General features: G+C 37.3%; 1 protein-coding gene across 1 annotated transcript in view; it reads right to left on the reverse strand.

The window, feature by feature from the left end:
- SNTG2 (syntrophin gamma 2) overlaps window positions 1-24272 on the reverse strand; it is a 285035-nt gene that overhangs the window by 112440 nt on the left and 148323 nt on the right. The window contains exons 5-6 of the mRNA XM_075747252.1: window positions 16373-16416; window positions 16220-16261 (exon numbers count right to left, since the gene is read on the reverse strand). Coding sequence (XP_075603367.1) covers window positions 16220-16261; window positions 16373-16416 — 86 coding nt within the window. The remainder of the gene's footprint in view (window positions 1-16219; window positions 16262-16372; window positions 16417-24272) is intronic.

Here is a 24272-nt window from a genome sequence, read left to right on the forward strand (position 1 = left end):
ATACATTTATGACGAGGCTTTGGGCAACGTGGTCTAGTTGAGGGTGTCCTGCCTGCAGCAGGGAGGTCGGAACTAGATGATCTTTGAGGTCGCTTCCAACCTGAAACATTCCATGATTCTGTGATTCTATGATTTACTGCAACTAAACGTGTGTATGTATGCACTTGTGTGTTCAATGTATGAAGGAGAAAAGAGCATCAAAAGATACTCTCGCTTTTCATGCTGGCTCTAATTTGCAGATTTTGCATATCTCTAAGTACATTCATAAAGCCAGGCTTTATTATCTTTCTCTTTTTTTCACATGCATTTCTCAAGAATAGAACAGGGAGAAAGTTAAAAATGTAAATAGGAGCTACTAGACCTCACTTAGCTAACTACAGTCCAGAGTCTGCAGAGAAAAATAGGACTTCTATTTTAGGAAAACCAAATGAACTTTGTTGCCTCATTTTTGCTGTCAACACCCATTTTAGGGAAATCCTGTATACCTCACTCAGGCAGGCAAGTCAATGGCACAATTCATAGCTGATGTGCATTCTTTTTAAATTCTGGTGCCTTGTGTTTACTGTGGCTTGCTCTACACCTTCAAACGTACCTGATCATTAATATTCACGCTGCTCAGAAATTCAGATAGAGTTTTGGCTGTTTGAATCAGGTTCTGTCTTATTATAGATCAGAACTGTAACAGCAATTAAAATTGACAAGGAACATATCTTTGATGAATGAATTCACCCATATGTCCCTTTAGCTAAGATCTATTCGAGAGCAGAATCATTTAACTTTGGCCATTCAAAAGATTCAGCTCTAAAGTAGTTGTTAATATTTTTTCTAGAAATCAGTAAAGATGTTAGGATAAAAAGGAATCATCACCCGCAGGTGTCTGTCTCTAAATAAGGAGAGTCTGGATGATAACCTTACACTTTAAACATCTGACGTTAGATGAAATGAATCCTTTCTTGCATCTATAGGTGAAAATTTAAGATTGAACATCTAATTCAGACTAAAAGGCTGAAGCAAAAATTCTGAAGTAAAAGGAAGTGAATCTCCTGGTGAACATCTGATCTTGAAGTACACGCATTTCACAAAACAACCACTTGAAATTCACACAAAGTGCAAGTCTTGAGCTTGACAAGTACCTAGGTGGAAGATTATGTACAAGCCTGTAATGCAGCAAGCAAACCACCAAGAAGTTGTAGTAAAACACATGAAGAGAATTAGAACATAACACAGAATAGTAAAATACCCAATGAAATCTAGAGAACTAAAAGTTTTTAAAAATTCTTAAACCCCCAGAATGAAAAAGGAATAACAGTACTTAATACTGAAAATACCTCCTAGATTAAAACATGTTTGGAAGTTTTTTGGAAACTTGGCGGTTTCAACTCAGCCCATATGAGGAGAATTGAAAAATCTGATATCATGCTATGAGAAGGCAAGGAAGATGCATGAAAAACAGAGACCTCACAGTACAAGTAGTCTTTAAAATGACAGTAGAAGCAAAATGGCTTTAAAAAAACTTTATAAAATTAAAATCAGATTGCAAACAGTATTGGGAAAACATGAAGCAGAATTAAGTTAGTTCAAGAAATAATGATTTCTTGACATTTGTCTCTTTTCCACTGGCCAATTATGAAGTGGTTTCCAATAAATACTTCTGATTCTAATATTCCTTAGATTTGCAGTATTCAAAGAGCTCTACTCTCTTCCTTAATGCTTAATTGGCTGCTCCAAAACAAGCATTTGTGTCTGAACAAATGTAAAAATATACTAGGAAAATGACAGTCAATTTATTAATTGTGCAGTGACTTGCAACGCTCTTCCAGTCTTTTCATTTTCACTTAGCTATCTTATCCTATAATTAGAACTAAAATTAGTTTTACAGAAATCTATTATAGATATGCTACATAATTATATACCATGGCTCAAATAACTTTTCCTTATACTTCTCTAATTTACCAGTACTATTCTTTGACATTTGTGTATGTGCCTGAAGAGATTTGTAGCTTTCACAACCATTGAGCAAATCACAGAACGAATTATGCAAGTTGGTATAATATTGCTAATGAGTCAACCCACTCGTTTTGAAAAACTGTCTGTGCCATACATGTTAGTAGCATCTTGTGGTTTTATTTCCTCAGATTGTGATGAATAATTAGCTTAAATTATTAGCTTTCTATATGGCTACTAGAAGATAATATACATATGTATACTTTTAAAGATTACATCTTTAAAAAATTAATATATTTATTTCAGTATGGCTTCTTCCTATTATGATATGAAAGATTCAGGGCATTAGTTTTTTAGTGGTCTCTTATCTCTGTTGCTTATTCTACAATTTTTATCTGATCATTAGATGAATGCTTATATTGCTACAATTTTGAGAGATTTTATTTTACTTGTCATTTTGCAAATATATAGTCTCTGTTTCAATCATCAACTAAAATTTAAAAAGATGAGAGAAAGCATGGGAGAAAAGTGGTGAAGTAAAAAATATTTTTATGAAGTAGTTTCTGTCCAGAATGTTGTCACTGCTACAATATAGCAACAATAATGACACAGTACTGCTCTGATACCATCCATAGATTAAAAAGTATTCTACTCTCATCCCTCTACTTAAATGTAAAGCCCTCAAGCAGCAAAAAAAAAAGACAGAGCTGACCAGCACCAGACATGTATGGCTACTTCAAAATTTTCTAATTATCCAGAAAAATACAGAGAATAATATTGACTTTACCATGGAAGCTATTAATGATACTTCCAAAGTGAGGTTGTGGATGTCCCCTCCCTGGAAGTGTTCAAGGCCAGGTTGGATGGGACTTTGGGCAACCTGGTCTAGTGGAGGGTGTCCCTGCCCATGGCAGGGGGGTTGGAACTGGACAATCTTTGAAGGTCCCTTCCAACCCAATCAAGAAAATGCGGTTATGGAAATTTTCACAGATTTAAATTAAACTGCAATTTCTCTTAGTTCACTCAGTTAGCACTTTTCTCTTATTTCTGCCTACAAATACAGTAAAAGATGTTTTTAACCACAAAGCTTCATTAAAAAGCTTATTAATTTAAACAACTAACACTGCTCCTGTATGATATAATTACCAGGAATTACAGACAAAGAAGGAAATTTTTTAAATGTTTTTTCATTATTTTGTACATTATTTTTTCTACTTAATTACACACTTTAATCTGTGTTTCAGTTCAAAACAATGCTTACACAAATATCTGGGACACAAAAGATGGTGATACATATTTTGCATTGGAAAATACATTTTGAGCCAAACCAGCTGTTCCCTGAAGCAGTGGAAGTTTAAATAAATTTGCTAAAGGCTAACTATTACCTGAAGTATCCCTGAGAAACTATTACCTGAGTCATCCCTGAGAAAGTAACTTTGCCATCCTTCAACTCAGAATTTTAGAATAAGCTGTATGTTTCATTGCTCATCTACTGTTACACATTACTTATAAAAAGAAAGAACTGTCTCAAGTATTAAAAAGTCACAACAGACAGAAATGGCCAAATTATTAGAAAACAAATATACAGTTCTTAGACTGACACTTTATTAAATCATTACTGACAGCTGGTATATCAGCAACACATACTATAGTATCAAAGTGCCGCTTCCAGTTCAGATACACATACACATATCTGACTGAGTGTGATTGTTTAAGTGGAATCAGAATCTGGAGAAATGCAGACATTTCTATCCCAAATGCAGGCCTTCTCAAGCAAATAAATTGGAGCAGTCCAAACCTGCAGGTTCGTATTCTTCAAATACATTTGGAAATCCTTCTAGATGATAGTTAAGTGGTTGTGTTTACATAAATTCCAATTGGCACAGATTGAGCTAAAAAGACCAAATGTAGGTTTTCATGGAGCCGCTACTCTTCCAATTTTCTTTGTCAGTGTTTGCTTGTATTCATAACATACCTGCAGAGTTCTCAGAAAAGGATTTTATAGGACTAAAAGGGCCTCTAAGGAGAGAGATATCAGTCAGAAAACTGCCATCATCCACTGGCAATAGTATGAAATGATGATGAAGCTAATTTCAGTTGAATGATAGACAATATTTAATGAAGACTGTCTTGTGCTACTGAGTGCAAAAGCTAAACCAGAAGCTTTTGAAGTTATCAAATCCAGCAGGTCATATGCTGCATTCTCTGACTTAGAAATTACTGACAATTTAGGCACTGCTTCCTTGTCTTACAACAAACTTTTCCGCAATGATCCTTTTGTACTAAGTCTTTCTAGTCTAACAGACATTTCACAGACATCCAGAGTTAATATAGGGCTAAATATAAGAAGCACTGAGAACTGCTTTTGGTGTCTACACATTCACAGCTGAAGTACATACAGGTAGAAGTTCTAAACCTATGGATTGATCAGCTCAATGGACTGCCCTTCACTTTGCATGAAGCACAGAACTTATTTGTAATAATGTATATATTCACTGTTTCAGGCTTAAAGAACTGGAGCACCTAGAAAAGAAAAAACATTCCTCTTTTGCACTGAAATACTTACAGCATGTAGAAGAACATAATAGGATAATGTGAACACCTATGCATGAAATTCAGCACTATGTTACAGTAATAGTAAGCCTATATGTCAGCCTTTAGTGCTTTTCTTTCCACAACTCCCCAAGCGTCAAAGCACTACTATCACCATAAAACAGCAGATGATCTTCTCTATTCAGTACACATCAGAAAGAAATTTGTGTTAGGCAAAGTCCCATACCTGAACCTTCTGCAGACTGTCTCAGAAGCCCAGCCCAGGCTTCCTTGCAATTGTGCTACTGTACAGGCCAATATTTATTCAGTACAGGTCACCATAAAGTATATTCTTTTATTCAATACAAAACATTTCCTGTACTGGAAAAAATAATTTTAAATGATGAGGGGAACATCATGCAAATCTCATCGACATGTTACAGTCTTCTGAAGAATTACTTTCTCTTCTCCCAGAGTACTGATTACAGCTAGAGCCACATTTGTTTAAATACTGGGCTATAATTTTGTCTATTAGACTTTTTGCTGTCTAATACCATATTAGACAAAAAACAACACCAGCAAAACCTCTTTTGATCTCCCGATCCAGTTCGGTAATAGTTTTGACTCAATGTGCTAGCTTATTTGCCATCTGAAGTGTATGAATACACTCCTGCTCTATGAGTAAGTGTTTTGTCTGCTATCTACAATACGGAACAAGAGCAGGTGCTATTATCTAGCCTCAATTCAGTGGCTCAACAAATGTGCCTGAAGTATTAGTGACAGCTATAAGACTCGTCCATTTATTTAGACACACTCCCATTAAGTCAATGACTTTTTGAAAACAAACAATACTTATGTACAGCTTATACAGTGATCTCAAAGGAGTTTATTAATCTTCCTTGTGATCAAAAATACACCAATTTTATTAATGAGTTAATTTTATGTGGGTATAAGAAGTCCTCTATATAACTTATATTTTCCTTTTCATTTCAGGAAATTTACAAAATGCAAAATAACTGAGTTTCACTGATGTAAACAGAGTAAGACTAAAAAAAATGTGTTTTACAAACACATTTATTTAATTAATGTATTCAGTATCACAAGGATGTATGCTAACTCTTCATTAGCTTGCAGCTTGGTAGAGTAGATAGCACGCTGTAGCTCTTCTTACCCTCATGAAATCCTGAGGGTCACCCAATATTAGTCAAAAGCACAAAACATTGTGTAGGTAGGGAAAGGAAGGAGGGAGAGGGAGAAATGAGAAGGAGAGGAGCCTGCTTCAGAGAAGCTCACTCAACCAGAGTGGAAACCCAGCAGAGTGACCAACATGAAGACATAGACGGGTTTGTGCACAGGATGCAAGGATCAAAGGAAGCAAGAGTGGACAGGTCTTCCTAGCGATTGTCAGGGATAGCAAGGGACATCATACGGCACTGTTCCTGAATCTATCAAGTCCTGTTTTAAAACCTGGTCATTTCTTTTCCTACCAGCCCTTTCAAAGACACTCCAGACTTATCCAGCCTTTTGTTCTTATTTCAACATCCTCCTTTAGCTTAAATATTTGGTCTCCCTCCATGGTGCTCAGTTTTATACAGGTGGGAGGAGATGGAAGAAAGAGCCCCTTTACAGATGACTAAAGAGGCTAGTATAATTTGTTATAAATCCTTTGTAGGTCTTTCAATATTTATAAATGAAATAAATATAAAATGAAAAGGGTTAAAAGGGACACAGATGTTTGGATTTGGGTTCTTCCCCCCCCCCCCCCCCCCCCCCCCCCCCATTTTTTAAAATCTTAACTCCTTTTACCCTTAGGAAGTGTTGCTTAAAATCGTAGCTGTCCAGACACACTCTCTGTGTGCTTTATACAAGTACTATATTTTATGTCCATACCTTAACAAAGACTTCAATTCTTCCTACAGCTTCTTTGTGCCAGGTAGCTGAATTCTTCCATCAGTTCTAATTATAGTAATTCTGCTTTTGTACTCAAAGATCATACACACCGTAAATGCTCATAATGCCAGACTACTTGCTGCTTCTCTAACCCAGGGAATTAAGTGAATGTGAAATAGATGGGGGTAAAATAGTAGTACTGAAATCTGAACTACTTAATTGTGGCTGTTTTCTTAACATGTTTAGAGCTTGAGAGAAAGTAGATTTCCACAAGTACATTACAGAAATGATGTAATATTTTAAAGTATACATTTAACACAGGTACCATAACGTGCTACTCCTTTTTTTAAATCTTTTTCTGAAATTTTGCTAGCCTTTACAAAGGCACTGTAAAAGCACAAAAGGGTGCAAATTTAAATGGCAAAAATGTGTTTTAAAGCATGTGAGTTTTATCATTTGCATGTAAAAGCACTGGAGACCAAAAGTATACTACAACTTGCTACTTAATGAGGAATGCTGCCAGATGTGTTCGGTGATGAAATAAATGCGTTTCTTAGAGCATCTGGCAAACAGTGAGGTTGAATTGTACATCTCACAAAATTTGAAAATTGTATTATAATTTGCTGATTTTTAGCTTTATTTTTATGCAGTGCCAGGATACAAAATACTTACGGCAAATTAGCAGCTGGAGAAATGAAACTAAACTCAGATATTTTTCATCTAAGCAAGGCGAAAAACACTTTCTTAATTATTTGTCTCACTGTCATAGTAACAGGGCTGCTGTTCTACTATGACCAAATCCCCAAGAAAATAGCTCAGAAAAATTCTATAGGGTAACTGAAAGAATAGGAAAACTATGAAGAGCAGAACTTCCCTCTGCACGCTAATGTCACAAATCAGCATTCTTGCTATTAATTTTTTTTTTCTCTTCCTGTTACTGCCCATCTACATAGCAGCAGCTAATTTTCTAAAATATACTGTCTTTACTGATGAAAGCAACTGCCTTAAACCCGTAAATAAATGCTCCTAATAAAAGGGTTCGTTCACTTCATTGAGTTCCTACTTCAGCTCTTTGATGCATGCTGCTGTTCTGCAGCTATCTACTCACCATAACAGGTATTTGCTGTCCACATAATAGATGACCAAAGCAATCTTTTGGGACCAACTGAGGCAATGTCAAAGATACTCTTTAAGAACTACTGAGATGAAATTAAGAAAGTAAAATCTGCAGAAGTTGATTTTTTTTTTTGGTCTCTCTAGTCCTAAAAATATATTAAAATACTTTAACTAAACAGAAACTTATTTAATGTTTCACGGTTAAAGAGTTTCTTCATGAAAACTTATTTATAGAAATGTTGCACTTTCTCGTACAGCTGTATCGGAAAACTGCATTGTGTTTGAAAGCGATTTACAAATGCTTTCAAATCTACACGCCTGCTTTGGCTGATCCCAAATGTAAATCTCCTAATAGTGAGGAAACCAAGCAGCGAGTCTGCGATCATCTCAGCAAACTCCCTGTCAGTAATATTTAGGGCTGATGGATTCTACCCATGTTGTTTCTGTCCATATGTCTGTGTGTAACCGGAGATAGCCTCTTAGCCTGGAGCACATCGAAACCTTATGCCAGTCAAGATATGACTCCCTTATTCTATGTCCCAAATTGCCCACTTAAACAAATAATGGTAACAGCAGCATATTGGGATGACAATATGCCTAATCACAAACTAAATAAATCACATTTCATACACAGAGACTAGTCATAGACAAGTTGATAGGTAAAAACCTCTTTTCCAATATCCAATGACAATGTAGGTCAGTGTGTGAAATCAGCTAGAGAAGTACAATATCCTAAAAGTTTTGTCTTTGTTCTTTTCAACCCCCCCTTTTTTTTTTGGTTTTTTTTTGTTTGTTTGGGTTTTTTTAGGAAACAACTTTGAAACTATTTAAGAAAAAAAATCAGAAAATGCTGAAACTATCTTCAAAAGATTAAAAGCATTTATCATAAAAATACTTTGAAAAAACAACAGGAGACTCAGCGGGTACCAATAGGATGGATCCCTCTAAGTTATTTCAGCATAGCCCTGCCAGGTTGTTCTAGAGAAATCTCCAGCATTTTCCCCTTCCTTTCTCTTCAGCTGTCATGAACAGAGAGGATCTGGAGAAGGGAAGTGGTAATGTCAAGCTTGTGAAAGTATGTACCTTCATTTTATTTCCTCTAGAAGTTTTGCCTAATGAAGTGCTCTCATGTATATGAGAAGGAAGGCCACTTTATGTTTGTCAATTGCATCTTTTCAGTTTTTACTTTTTTTAATTTTTATGTAAGAGTCACATGAGTGAGATCAGGAAAAGCACCAGCCCTTTCAAAAAGTCACTGGAACAGATTTTCTGTGCTTTCCTACTGCTCTTCCTTTTCTTCCCTCTCTGACATTTTCCTGAGACTTGTCATCTCTCTGGAAGCACAAGGGCTGCTTTGTTTGATTATTCTATTTCATATTTCTTTAGGTTTCCCATGACAAAACATACACCTCCACAAAAATGCACAGACACTTCTCTCAATGTTCAATATAATTTTTGAAGGGATTGATTTCTTATTTCCACTCTACTGCATCTGCATTACTTTAACACATGACAATCTCTGGAAATATGTGCAATTCCTGGAGTGTGATGTTGAGGTGATTTAAGACACTAATGGTAAGTTTCTGTGCAATACCACATACTTTTTGTTAACTTGCATTCATACAGTAAGATTTAATTCCAGTTAAACTTTGAAGTAATGTATATAGACTATTTCAGAACGTGTGTACAATTTTATTGTCTCTTTTCTTTTTGGTAACTGTTCTTTTTTAAAATGCTCTTTAGTAGTATCCACCTGTTCTTCCAGTGTTGAGTAAAAAAAAAAGAATGGGAGGAACAGAGTGAGGCAGCAAGAGATAGGGAATACAGAAGCACAACTTCTTGTAAATGAAAACCATTTATAACATCACTTTTAAACTCTCGACAGAAATAATTTACTAAAATGAAGAAATCTAAAAGCAAATTTTGGAAAGTACCAAGAAAATGGGAGAGCCATGCATTGAAGAAAAAAGTCAAACAGTTCCATGACATCCAAAGGAATCAGAGAGTCTTCACGTGATGTGAGAAAATCTGGATGCTTCTGGATCTGGTGAATTAGCATACCAATAATAGATTGTTTCCTCTGTGTTGACAGAACAACAAAATTGCAGTACAAAGGACTAACTATTTGAGTGAATCATGCAGAGTATTGCTGACATACTAAGAATATTCATCTTGGTAGCATTAAGACAGATCTCCAAAAAATGAAACCTGCACAGTCTTTCTGTGTAGAAAAATATTTCTCTTTTCCTTCATTTAACTAGCCAAACTCTCTATTTTATACTTGTCATATTTCAATTACACTGTTCTTTTTGACTTCATAACAGTTTCTCTGTAAGTGAAAGAGCATCTTCAAACTGAAAAGCTTCCCACAGGAAAAACTGTAAAAGTTCAAGGAATAACCTGAAGTTCAGTGTCAGTCTTGGTTCAGAAATGTGTGTATGTCTGTAAGGGTATCTATACATTTTAATGTACCAGCTGCCTGGGAAATCTAGCAAAACAATGAGCATTTCTCTTGAACTTTGATCTGTACTGCTGAATATTTCTGGCCTGAATCTGAAGGTAGTAAACCCTCTATGGATATTAAATGAAAACTTTATTTTTACTTTCTCTAAATATCACAAGGTTCCTGCCTCAATTATTACTGAGTTACATATTCAAATATCAACATGTAGTTAAATCAACAGAACATAACTCTGCAGTTTTCACATTGTAAATATATATCTTAATTTGTTTAAAGATAGAAGTACATTAATGATTTTAATAACAGCATAAATCAATAAAATCTACTTGTTGGTATGATATTACTACATGGTAAAATTAGTAAATTGCAAGAATGTATTTTTGCTACTTCACAAGCATCTTTCAATTTGGGAAGTTATTTTACAATTATTTTAATGATTTCATTGATTTTATTAACTCATCACTATAATTCTATGGTTTTTATCATCTTTCTTACAAAATTTGATATATTTGTTGAGCAGTTAAGCATTATGTACCTTTTTAGGTATGTATCTTACAATTTTTTTTCTATTACGTGACCTTTTCTTTCTGATATTATATGGATAAAATTAATCACCTATGTTCCATGACTTGTAACTGAATTCCAGAAGACCTTGCAGAGAACTTTAATTCTGAAAGAGCTAACACAGAATGGATGATGGAATAAGGGATGAATGAAAATAAAATTTCAGTTTCTAAAGGAAGATAAGCAATTTTCAGATTTATTCCTTGTATCTCACTGAATCAGTTTATTGAAGCACAAGTTCATCACTCCCTGCCAGACATGCAAATAACACATTAAATAGTATTACAATAAACATCTGAATTTATCAAAGATCTGGCAAAAACATTTGATAGCTACTGGCTAAAAGTTCAAATTCTGAAAATCTGAACCAATCCCCATTGAATGGATTATCTTTTTTAATGGATATTGCTTATTTAGTGATTCCCTTCTGTGAGACTTCTCACAAAAAAAAAAAAAAAAAAAAAAAAGAAGAAAGAAATGTTTCTAAGTATTTCCTGGGTCAGTGAACAAAATTCCAATTAGATTAACATTTGTCTGAAATACTAAAACACATGAAACACATGAATTTACAATAAATGTATATGAATAAGATAGTAAAAAAAATATCATGTAGCAGCTAGTTCTTCATTTTATATATCTAGACACTCATTTCTGCCTTTTCTAGCTAATAGAAATAAACAATTTACTATCTTGAAATGGTATTAATTTTATTGAAACTTACATTTGAACTAATCATAGAATCATAAACCAGACCAGGTTGGGAAGGACCTCAAAAGATCATCTGGCCCAACCTTTCATGGGAAAGGCAGCCTACATGAGATTATTTAGCACTCTGTCCAATCAAATCTTGAAAAGCTCCAATGATGAAAAACCATCATGTCATCCATATTTTGCTTACAGTGGATACAAATAGGCACATCTAGTGCATTTCATCATAGGGCAGTGCTCACCTCAGGGATTCACTAAAATCCTTCTGAATCTTAGTTCCCTCTTCCACTAAGAACAGAGAGAGAAGCACCCAGCCTGCACCACAACATGCGAGACAAGGAAATATCCTCAGGAGTAGCCTTTAGCAGAGATTTCCCTGGGTTTCCCTCAAATGCTGTTGCAGAGAACAGTGTGGACAAGAGGGCTATTCACAGAAGGTGGTAGGTAGAAGAAAGTCGACCCAGACAACTTGTCTATTCTACTATCTGTACAGGAGATTGCCTTCTACTGTATTGCCACGGAATCACTGAGTCCTACTGTCAGTCTTCACAGCTGTCCCTTATCCTTCATCTGCTGAAGTGGGTCCAGAGGAGGACCACAAAGATGATCACAGGGATGGAGCACCTGTCCTGTGAGGACAGGCTGAGAGAGTTGGGGTTGTTCAGCCTGGAGAAGAGAAGGCTCCAGGGAGACCTTATAGCAGCCTTCCAGTACCTGAAGGTGGGCCTACAAGTAAGCTGGATGGGGACTGTTTACAAGGGGATTTAGTGACAGGACAAGCTGTAATGGCTTTAAGCTGAAGGAGGGTAGATTTAGATTAGATATAAGGAAAATATTCTTCCCGGTGAGGGTGGTGAGGCACTGGAACAGGTTGCCCAGAGAAGCTATGCCCCCTCCCTGGAAGTGTTCAAGGCCAGGTTGGATGGGGCTTTGGGCAACGTGGTCTAGTGGAGGGTGTCCCTGCCCATGGCAGGGGGTTTGGAACTAGATGGTCTTTAAGGTCCCTTCCAACCCAAACCATTCTATGATTCTATGATTCCATGATTCTATGATACTTACCAACCTGAAAAATTCTGTTGAATCAGCAAATTATCACCTCGTGTTTCATTTCCTTTCACAGTTTACTGTGAATAACTTGCAAACCAAAGTCCCAGCCAAGTGGTGTCCCTTCATTGTGAATTTCAACCAAATTACTCTTCCCCTCTGCTTCTTCCCCCTGTCCCTTCAGCAGAACTGACTGTTCCTTTTGTGTTGTACAGGGTGATAATCTGATTAGACACCAGGGAAACAAAATTAATTTTCCTCTCAGATGAGCAATACAGAAACTATATTAATCTCCAAATTAACATTTTCTGTATTCACAGTCTGTCCACACTAATACCATACTTCTAAAAATAAACTTATTTTTCAAGGAAAATAAATTATTTTCAATTTTCCAGTCTCTTGTATTACCTACTGTAAAAGCAGGATTTTCCTCAGTCCTGATTTTGAGTTATTTATGTTTCTATCCATACCCTTAGCCAGAACTAAGGTGTGACAGTAGCAGCTTGAAGAATTGTGGAGAAAAGCAAATTCTAGTAATTAGAGATTAAAACCAGAAAAGTCAGTTTGTTCTGAAATCGTTGCTGACAGACCAGCTAGTTGTTTGGCTTGCAGAGAAGTGATCACCTTTTAATCCTGCTGGAAGTTCAAGGGTCAAGAAACAAAACTACACACTTGGTACAATCAGGATCAGCTATCTACATAAGCATCCCCAGAGTGCCAGTTGTGAAGATGGTAGGTGGCAGACAGAACAAACTGGCCTCATTTCCTACAGCTCCCAGATCTTGTAGCCTTCTCTCCTGTGTATTTACCCCTGTAGGTCTTAAGTCTTTAACACCTGTGAGCCAAACTGACAATTACACGTAATCTTCCATTTAGTAAAATGCAGGTTATATGAGTTTGTGCCTATTCAATGCACCTCCTCACATGCTATAACAGTGAACCAGCAGATACTCTAAAATGGTAGAAATTAAGAACAAAAGGGGGAAAAGTCTAAATACCAAACAATCCAGACATGCCATTGTGAAACAAAACAAAATAAAAAAATCCAAAGCAAATTCTTGAAAACATTTGCTAGAGCTACAATTAAAAAAAAAAATAAATAAAAACCCACCAAAAGACAATTAGGAAAAAAACAACAGCCTGACACCAAAAAAAACCAAGAAGCATGTAATTGTCTCTGCCCCTCAATGGCTTATCATTATGGCTGGCACCAGTAAAGAAATTTAATATCTCTACCTTTGCCACCAGCATCCCTTTTAGCAGTCTGTGGTGGGCTCACTGCAGGCAGCAGCAGAGCACCCACACAGCCGCCCACTCACTCCCCCCACCAGCAGGACAGGGGAGAGAATATGAAGAACAAAAGCAACAAAACCTTTGAGATAAAGAGTTTAATACGTGAAGCAAAGACAAAAGTAAAAACAAAGCAAGTGATGCAAAGGCAATCACTCACCATCTCCTACAAGTAGACTGATGCCCAGCCAGTCTCCGAGCAAAGAAGCCCTTTGTTCAAGCAAACATTATTGAAGTTCTGGATCTGTGCCATATCAGAAGTTTAAACACATCCACTTTCATAAAACAAAAAGACATAGGGATCCATGGCCCCTCAAGAATGTAAACTGAAAGCTTCCTTTTTTAAAAAATTAAATGGATTGCTCACACTTATTCCTAAATTAAATATAAATCTCACTTTAGATGTTTAAGTGCCATGTTTATGTGCAAGTGCACACACTCTGACCTCTGTAATCCAACAAAAATGAGATGAGAAATACTTACCTCCTGACAGGTAGCAGAAAAGCGCATCATCACTGACATGTTCCATCTACAAACAGCAGCTACTGACAAACAACTGATTTCTACAAGCTGAAAGCTTAGGGACATTAAACGAACCCTTCTTCTTGAAGCATTTCTTTTCAATTGCAAATAAGGAGATCTTCATTTTGGATGAGAAATCTCAACCATTATTTCACAAAAAGGCAATGACATAATTTTGATAAAAATAAGAAATAAAACATCTTCCATTCTCTCAGGAACTTTGGCAATAGCCTACCTCATCTCAAATCTCATAGAATCAGCCCCTTCTTCTACCACCTGATGTATTTATCTAACCCCACTCTGACTATGATACCGGGTTGTGGTAGTAGAAAAGTCTCTTTGCAGATCTGTCTCCTGGCCCATTGAGACCTCTCTTCCTTCTGGAGCTTCTTCAGCCATATGGTCTACAGCTGTTCCAGGAAGTTTTGTTTAACGCTTCTATTGAACTCCCATGCCCAGGGCAAAGAGCAGCATTATGCATTTCTTTGTCACTCCGCGCCACTGCAGCATAGCTGTGTTACATTGATAGTTCTGGAGCGCTTCTTGGTACTGAAAAACAATCCTTAAGGGATGTAACTTATCGTTTTGTGGGGGATAACTTTCAGGAAGTTCAGAGTTTTGTGTGTGCAATAACAATACAAACAGCAGGAGGGCAGTTCAGCAATACACAATAGACCTGACTCTGCTTTTCTGAGATTCTCTGTAATTATTCTCGAGGTTCAGCCTGATGGTATTAATCAACACCAAGAAAGGGACCACAAGATCATGCAGCTGCACTTTATCTTGACCTAGAGAGATCACCTTCAGGTAACAAAAGCAAGTTTAGTTTCTTTGCCCATGTAATTTCTGCCTTTCTGATAAGACTGTCAAAGCCCATGTCATTTCTGGTTGTTACAGATGCTGAGATAAAGTTGTCAGTGAATTGACGGCTAACTGCCAATAAACAGGCAACAGGGGGTAACAATTTTTATCTATGCTGACTTGCACTGCAGATTGGAAAAGCACTGCACATGGACTGAATGGGAACTGGCTTTATCCGCATACAGTCAATCCAATAAATGAAATAAACCAGATGACAACTTTCTCCTCCAAGTGATAGAGAAGCCCACGAGGAGAGGTACCATGCTGGACCTTATTCTCACCAATAAGGAGGGCCTGGTAGGGGATGTCAAGCTCAAGGGCAGCCTTGGCTGCAGTGACCATGAAATGGTGGAATTCAGGATCCTCAGAGCAGCGAGGAGGGGACACAGCAAGCTCACTACCCTGGACTTCAGCAGAGCAGACTTTGGCCTCTTCAGGGATCTGCTTGGTAGAATACCAGGGGACAAAACCCTGGAAAGAAGAGGGGCCCAAGACAGCTGGCTAATAGTCAAGGCTCACCTCCTCCAAGCTCAGGAGTGATGCATCCCAACAAAGAGGAAGTTGAGCAAAAACACCAAGAGGCCCCTGTGGATGAACAAGGAGCTCCTGGGCAAAGTCAAACAAAAAAAAGGAAGCCTACAGAGGGTGGAAGCAAGGACAGGTAGCCTGGGAAGAATACAGAGAAACTGTCCAAGCAGCCAGGGATCAGGTTAGGAAAGCCAAAGCCCTGATAGAAATTAGTCTGGCCAGGGATGTCAAGGACAACAAGAAAAGCTTCTATAGGAATGTCAGAGAGAAAAGGAGGATGAGGGAAAATGTGGGTCCCCTCCAGAATGAAATGGAAAAGAAAGGAGATAATGCGTTCATTGACAAAACTGATATAGTTCCTATACTGGGAAAAGCAGTTGCACTCTGCTGAGCAGCATAGAGGTAACCTACCAGGATTTTGCATTTTTGCCTTATTTTGTGCTTTGAAATACTTATTTGATCCAGGGGATGTAAAAACTATAATAAACAATGATGAAGACTCAACTTTAGAACAGCACATTTGTGCTACAAGTGCATATAGCTTATTATGAAGAAGAGTCACAGTAAGAGTGCAGAAACTATAATGAACGCTAACAGCCAAAATTAAGCTTTTGGTAATCACAAATATAACAAATCTGACTATAGAACTGTGTCTTTATAGTAAAAAAGAGTAAACTCATATGGAGCAAGGCTAAAACAAAACAGTATGGACACAGGATATTTTGTACACTACCAAAAAATCAAAGTGGAATGACTTACCACTTCTTCGTGGGTAGCACTTTCTACATTTATACCATTAACCTAAAACCAGATACAGTAGGGAGAAAATTATTTGCAATGTGTTAGTTAATGAAATAAACATAAAGGCAAGAATGAAACAAATGTCTGTGGAAAAATTGAATGTTTACTGACCTGTATTATTGCATCTCCTATAAATAACATTCCTGTTTGGTCAGCTGTGGGATTACAGAAGGAGTACATGTTAATTGAAAGCAGTACTGATAAATAATGCTGTATTCTCTTTCAGCAATTGGTTTAGCATGCTGTTTGTAACCTTCACTTGAAACTGATTTGGTTGTGAAAATACCAATGGCATAGCAATCAGCATCCATCCTATAAAAGTAGTAAGATTCCTAGCAATTTAAAACAAATTAAGAGAGTTACTTCCCATGCACAAAGAACTTATTTAATATGGAATACAAATGTCATGTCTCACTAATGAAGGATTTCATTAAATTATGTGGAAAGTGTGATTCACACTTTTCATTATTCCTCCACAAAAGGGAAATAGGAATTGCTGAAACTACTTAGCAATTCCTTTCCCCCTGAACAAATTTACAGGGACCACTATAATTAAAGAGGTTGTGCCTAGAATTTAATACAACTCTTTAACATGAAGTTTGAGTTAGCTTTGTTCCTGAGAATAAGAAAATACATTATTCCAGTCTGTAATTTGCATGTTTCCTGACTTACAGAGTTAATGGAAATAAAAATGAAACTGTAAACAATTCTGCACAGATACAAACAATTACATTTTTGAGGTGTATTCTCTCACTTTTTTTTTTTTTTTTGCTTTTTAGTGGAATTTGAGGGTGTTTATCTCTTAGAATTTATTATTTAACTGAAAGTCAGGCTCTGTTCCTGCAAAGACTGATACAATCAGATAAGACACATTAGTCTTGTATATGATCTTAGAGGGTCACAGCTTGAGGCTTTGAAGAATGCAATAAATGTTAACAAAGTCAGCATTTTGAGAGATGGAAACAGAGATAAAAAAGAAAGAAAAAACTGCATAGAGTATTCACACCATTTCTGCAATACAACTTTTGCCACTACAAATGTACCTTTGGTACAAAATAGCAGTTCTATTATATTTCATCTTTCTAATAGATTTTTCATCACTCTTTTGGCGGATGAAAGATAACAGTTCATTAGTCATACTTTTATCAATACTTAGGAAAGATTTCACTATTTATTTTAAATACCATGCTACAAGTTGTCTTGAAGGTCTTTACCCCACTTCTTATCCTGCTTTGTATTTAACAATATGCACACAATTTGTAATAGCTGTTATAGAAAAGAGACATCTATGTCCAGAAAAGCAACTGAATTAAATCAGCTCAAAAACGTCACGAAGCAATGTGAAGTAGCCTGTCTTGGGTACATACATTGCTAGAGATGCTGAATATAAGCTTGGGCATCTCAATACTAAGCTTCTGTTCAAGATGTCAGTAGTACATATACCAACAGTGAAAAACATGTGAATCACTTTGAATTCAATGCTTACGTGAGGGCCAGATAGAAGGAAGAAGGTGGGTTTGAAATTCCAGTTGTGGGAAAATATAAAAGGATAAAGTCAAAGGGTGCAGGCCTTGCCCACTGCGTGTGATTGACTCAGAACTGAGTGGATAAATTTTGAGTATGTCTGTATTAGCAAGTGATGAGGCAGAAAGGTGACAGATCAGGAATCAAAGCAGTTGGTGCTGAGGCTCCTTACGCCCACGCTGTATGGGTTTTAGGGATTTTACTTCAGAGCGGTTAGACTGGTATCCCAGTCTGAATGCCCCCAGGTGATGTGAAGCTGCTTGAGGAAAGCTACTGCAAAAAACCTGTATGTTTGTGGGCCCCTAAGCAGCCCATCCTAAGGCACACCGGTGCCACACAGTGATGCACTCCTGCTGCCAGTAACTGCTGCAACAGGCCACACATGCAGAAGCAGATCTTGCTTACAAGTAATGCAATGGTCCCTGCAACTGGAATCAATGCAGAGACTGGACATAAACTGAACAAGGTGTAACACAGGGAGAGTGGGTTCTTGACCTGCTTCAGGAGGACACCCCTAATAAGCCAGTCCTGGGATATTTTTCTGTCTGCGTGTGGGTCGCAGTAGGACTCACAGTCCAACTCACTGCAGCAAGGCAGATGTGTTTGTTTATTTCAACAAGTACCAGTCGACCTGCAGGGCACAGATGCAATGAAGATGGCACACGTGGGCAGCAGGCATCATTTTTCTCCTGAGGCCCTATCTTGTTGGCCCTTCTGGGAGGCCAAAGTGGCTGTTGCCATTGGGAAGATCAGCTGGAAACAGCAATATTGAAAAAGAAGCACAATAAAAGAAAGAGGGATGGGGATGCAACAGATGAGTTTGGAAAGAATTTCTGTAAGAGGTGAAAATGGAAAAATGTAGGGCTGGTAAGAAAGGAAAGCATAATGAGCCAGAAAACGCTTGGGTGAAAGATGAGATCCTGATGGAAAAGCACGTCATGAAGGTCTCAAGGCAGGTCGTTATCACCATCCTCTTGGATGTTCAGCTATCCATGACCCACTGCATAATGACAGAGCAGCACAGTTGTGTAATCTTGCCTAAATCTTTCAAGAAAATTGCTTAGTTCTAACAAGAGTTATAATAAAATACATAGACAAGCATCCATGCCAAATAGGAAAGGTAAAATTCCAGCCACAGGTAAAATTCTTGAGATAGGGCTACTTAACAGCTCAAGGATTGAAGAGGAAAAGGTATAAAATCTCAAGGAAGAAAACCAGGTAGCTGGAGGATGGTAACTCAGCAGCACCGGAGACAAATCCCTTCCAGGGAGCAATGGAGGCTGCACCTTTCCCGCCTGACTGTTGACTGGCCGGCCAGCAAAGACTCATTGTTCATCCCACAGGGGTGATGAGCATTGCAATATCCCCAGCTACCTACCAATACATTTTATAGTTTAAGAGCACCAAGCAATTATATCCTGCTTGCAGAGTCTCTACACACAATCAAAACTGTCCAGATAAGTAAATGAGAGAAGGAGAGTTATGTGGCTGATACCATATGCTCTGTGAACTGAAATAAGCATGGAAAATAGGGACAATCAGGGCATTTGCTCCAAAAGCACAATATGCTGCAAACTAACCCAATAACGTAGACACCTCCATGGCTGCTGCCATCACGGCCAGTGATGGTGCTCTGGCAAACTATGCTTGCAAGTCTGTGATGAAACACTTTGGTTTTAGTGAATTGTCTATAAATTAAAATCAATGATGATTTCTAATAGAAATATTTTCCACAAATCAAATTGTAGAGGACATGTCACTAGGAAGCACAAGTTACAATAAAGTTTACAAGTATATTAGAAATAAATAAAATAAACTCCTTGGAAAGAGACAGCAAGGCAGTCTTATTTCTCTAAGGCATAGTTTATATCTGAAGACAAGACATCTACTGACGTTTTCATTAAGTCATATATTGTCTACATGACAAAAATGTTAACTTTAAGTAAAATGTTCCAGGCTATGTGGGACTTTTTCTCCCCTGGTAACATCCTCATATACAAAGGTGTCTATGAAAGGCTGCTCTGCAATTACCAGTCACTATGTGTAAAATGAATCTGTACTAAAAACAAAACAGTTGAAAAAGAGTGTTGGGATACCAAGGAGCATATAACCTTATTCAGAGAACATAACTTATTTAGAATCCAGTACGCCTCTTCAAGTTTTATTTGAAAGACTATTTTTAGTAGCAGTGAATTGAACATGGCCAAAAAAAGACTGCAAAGAAAATAAGCATAAAGTAGTGATAAGTAGAAATGTACTGGGCAGAAAAAGATAATGAAGTGTGTACTGCACAACTAGTGCTACATCACCTTTACTCTGCATCTTAATTATCTTTAAAAAGGTTTAATATTGACTAAATGCTGCACATATTGATTAAATTCACAAATGATACTGAAGTAGGAGAAAAGCATCAGGGAAACCCAAAGAGGCTTATTTTGAAGAAATGATACAAAAATAACCATAACAAAAATCTTATTTTTGACAACATTAGACTTGAAAAACTTTCCCGAAAGCAAATGACCCACAATTCTAGTCATTAAAAACCAATTCAAACTCATGAACTATGCAAAATTATTTTACACTCAGTGAGAAGGGAAAAGAACAAGTAATTCTTTCTAGCTATGCCTTGTTTCCTTTTCCTATCCATAAGGGCTGAAGAAGGGCTCTCTTAAATTTTCCAATATTTGCAAAATTGTGGAATGGTAAATTTATTGAACAGGCTCTTGGGAAATTCTGACTTACTACATGTTAATTGACGCACAGCTCTATGTAGATTTGAGTCTGTAAATAATCTGAGGTCTTTATATTTTTAAAAATTGACCACAATACATATTTTCACTCAATTTTTGTTGAATTCCTGAATCACACAAGAAACATACCAGGTACTATGTCCTCTGACATTATTAGTGATGCACAAAAATATGCTGCTTAAAGCACGCAATGAGCTGCATTGACTTCATGGACCTCTCAATTGATAACCTTAACTTTAAATATATGCATAAGTATTTCACTGCAGAAAGAAAATCTAAATGAATACTTAAAAAACTAGATGAAATAAAAAGAAAAGTGGAGATATTAGTATATAGGATGCAAGAGAATTCTTAAAATTATCCAGATATATTTTTCCCTTCTTTCCCATGAACTGGACATAACTATAGTCATGAATGTAAAGATACATATACTGCAATTTTTGAAGACAAGCAGTTTGACATTTTTAATCTATGTTTAAAAACACAAAGTATATTATCTCAGACATTGAAAACCTTGTTAGGGAAGTTTTTAAAACCGAACATACTTTTACATGACTTGGTTAAATTTAATTTCTTTAAATTAAAAAAAAAAATGTTCCAAATTTCTATTCTTGACCATGAGGTTTCCTCAGTTTTTCTTCCTCTTTATATGTGTCTAGTTTGTGATGTAAAGAAATGCCCTAAGTCACTCAATAATACAGTATGTCTCATAAAATACCCATGCCATTATTCTAATGTGCCAGGTTCCCCATGATGAATTAAGTGGCACATGGGGAACTGGGCCTTTTCTCTTCACTTTTCTTGGTGCCTATAGAGCAAGCAGAAAGAGATCATTTAATGTTCCTAAAAGTAATGTATCTACCAGTCAAGAAGTCACTTCTAGATCTAAGCATGCACAAGCCTGAAGCACTGAAGCTCAACACATTGTAAGAATTGACTCATTGTGAAAGGTGCACAGGTTGAGAGGTGAGACAGGTACTGGACGCAGCAGTAGGCAAAGACTGGACGTAGCAGGGAGCACAGGTTTGGAGAGATAATAATGGGCCTTATATGAATGAAGGCATAGGATATTCAGCAGTGCTACAGAAATTGCCATTGAACCTCCTCAATATCCTGATCGTGAATGCCTTAATGGCAGAAGGAATCTCCTGCTGACTCACAGAGCAGTGAATGAAAATGCTACTCTGTGAATAGGTTATGGGACTGGTGAAAAGCTGAGGTCGTCTTGCACAACAATATTCTAGCCGGCCCTCTGTAAAGCTGCATAGCATTTAGCGTGGTAGCTGCAAACTTAACACAAGATAAAACTGGTTTGCTCTGGGAAGTCAGAACTGTTTTCTCTGCAGCTTGGACTATACGAAGAATAACATGAGCTGTAAGAGGGCGCAGGTACCACAAGTGTCACCAGGAAAGACTCTAGCTTTCATCCAAGCATCTGAGCACTCTCAGATGTAGTTTTCCTCACAGTTTGGCACACGCAACTGTGCACACAACTGACACCAAGAATTGTCTAGGACAATGTACATGCTAGCAACTGTAAACTTCTTCTCATTTTGTTCCATAAAAGAAGTACTAACACACAGAGTGTTTTTCTGTTCTAGCCATTGCACCTGGTAGGGTACTATAGACAACGTAAGGCTGTTTTTCTTCCAACACTGGAATGGGTGGTAAAGTCATGGGGCAGGGATCCTAGCTGCAAGGCTGGTGTGTGCAGAGACCGAAAGGGTACATTGGTCAAAAGACAACTACTTTTGCTGCTGCTCATAGAAGTACTAATATGGGGAAATCTGTGAAACCATGATTTATAGCAAGAAATAGGCACTCTAGTGTTCAAAAGGGAAAATTATTATTTTGTTCCATATAAAAAATGTGCAATTATTAGGACAGGAAAATCTGGGGGAGAATACAAAAAAAAAAAAAATTTGAATAATTTTAAGAAATTAACACAATTAAATAAATGTGATTTCTTGCCGCTCTGTGGTGACAGGAAAGCTGAAAGCAACAATCTGGACTTTGTATTGTAATTAGAGAGTGCCTAATTTTACTTTCTACTTCCCTCCTCTTCCCTACTGTCACATAATTAAAAATAGTTTTATAGCTCTTACTTATTTACTGCCTCAAGATCACTTCAGTACTAGGAAGCTACCAGACACAAGCTAAATGCAGAGGCAACTAGAGGACAAACATATGAATCTGTAAAATCAAGAGACATTACCTGACATAATATTGCCAAGAAAAAGGGGAAAAAACTGTATCTAAACACTCTAAGTTCTGATCTTACACTACTATAAAGTCAATCTGGGCACTAAACCTTTTAGCATATTATGATACGTAGTTGCATCAGATTCCAAATAATTAGATAGGATGAGGTTGGCTGAATACTTGGATAAGAAACCCACAGAATAACTCCTGCTGCAAAAAGTGATGTTTTCTGAGTAAGTTTTGCTCAAGACATAAATTCATTGTAAAACTAATTCCTTACCACGAGTGTAAACAAAAGCATACTTCCAGAAGACACTATGCTATTTGAGATGCAACTGGAATAAGTTATGAGGAATTTGAGATGATTTATCACTTTTTACAATGATAGAAATGTTTGTCTCAATATTTTAGCCAAATTCCATGCTAGCTTGTGACATTAATTTCTGGCTTTATTTCACTGAAAATACCACTTGTGTTTTTCATAATTTCTTAGAAACTACTATTAAATAAATTGATATTATTTACTGGAAAGGAAATGGCTTTTGCTTTGAGAAAGTCATTTAATTCAAAAAAACTTCACATGTTCTGGGAAAAGACCAATTTAGAAAGTGTATGGTAGATTCCTTCGTATTTTGAGTATACATGAGTATTGCTGTTTTTATCAAAAGGACGTTGAGAACGATCTTGGGATCCTGGTGAACAACTTGCTGGACACGAGTCAACAATGTGCTGTCATAAACAGCATCTTGGTCTACATAACGAGGAGTACTGTCAGCAGGTGGAGGGAGGTGATCCTTCCCCTCTACTGTATCTGAAATAGTGTGGCCAGCAGGACTAGGGAAGTGATCATCCCCCTGTGCTCGGCACTGGTGAGGCCGCACCTCGAGTGCTGTGTTCAGTTTTGGGCCCCTCACTACAAGAAAGACATTGAGGTACTGGAGCGTGTCCAGAGAAGGACAATGAAGCTGGTGAAGGGTCTGGAGCACAAGTCTTGTGAGGGGCAACTGAGGGAACTGGACTTGTTTAGCCTGGAGAAAAGGAGGCTGAGGGGAGACCTTATCGCTGTCTACAACTACCTGAAAGGAGGCTGTAGCCAGGTGGATGTTGGTCTCTTCTCCCAAGCAACAAGTGATAGGACAAGAGGAAACGGCCTCAAGTTGTGCCAGGAAAGGTTTAGATTGGGTATTAGGAAACATTTCTTCACTGAAAGGGTTGTCAAGCATTGGAACAGGTTGCCCAGGGAAATGGTTGAGTCACCATCCCTGGAAGAATTGAAAAGATGTGTAGAGGTGGTGCTTAGGGACATGGTTTAGTGGTGGACTTGGCAGTGCTAGGTTAATGGTTAGACTTGATGATCTTCAAGGTCTTTTCCAACCTAAATGATTTGTTAATTCTATGATTCTACTCAGCACTGGTGAGACACACCTGGAGTGTTGTGTCCAGTTCTAGGCTTCCCAGTACAAGAAAGACATAGTGTTACTGGAGCAAGTCCAGTGAAGAGTCACAGAAAGGGACTGAAACACCTTTCCTGTAAG

Source organism: Balearica regulorum, chromosome 3, assembly GCF_011004875.1.
Source record: "Balearica regulorum gibbericeps isolate bBalReg1 chromosome 3, bBalReg1.pri, whole genome shotgun sequence".
Lineage (NCBI taxonomy): Eukaryota > Metazoa > Chordata > Aves > Gruiformes > Gruidae > Balearica > Balearica regulorum.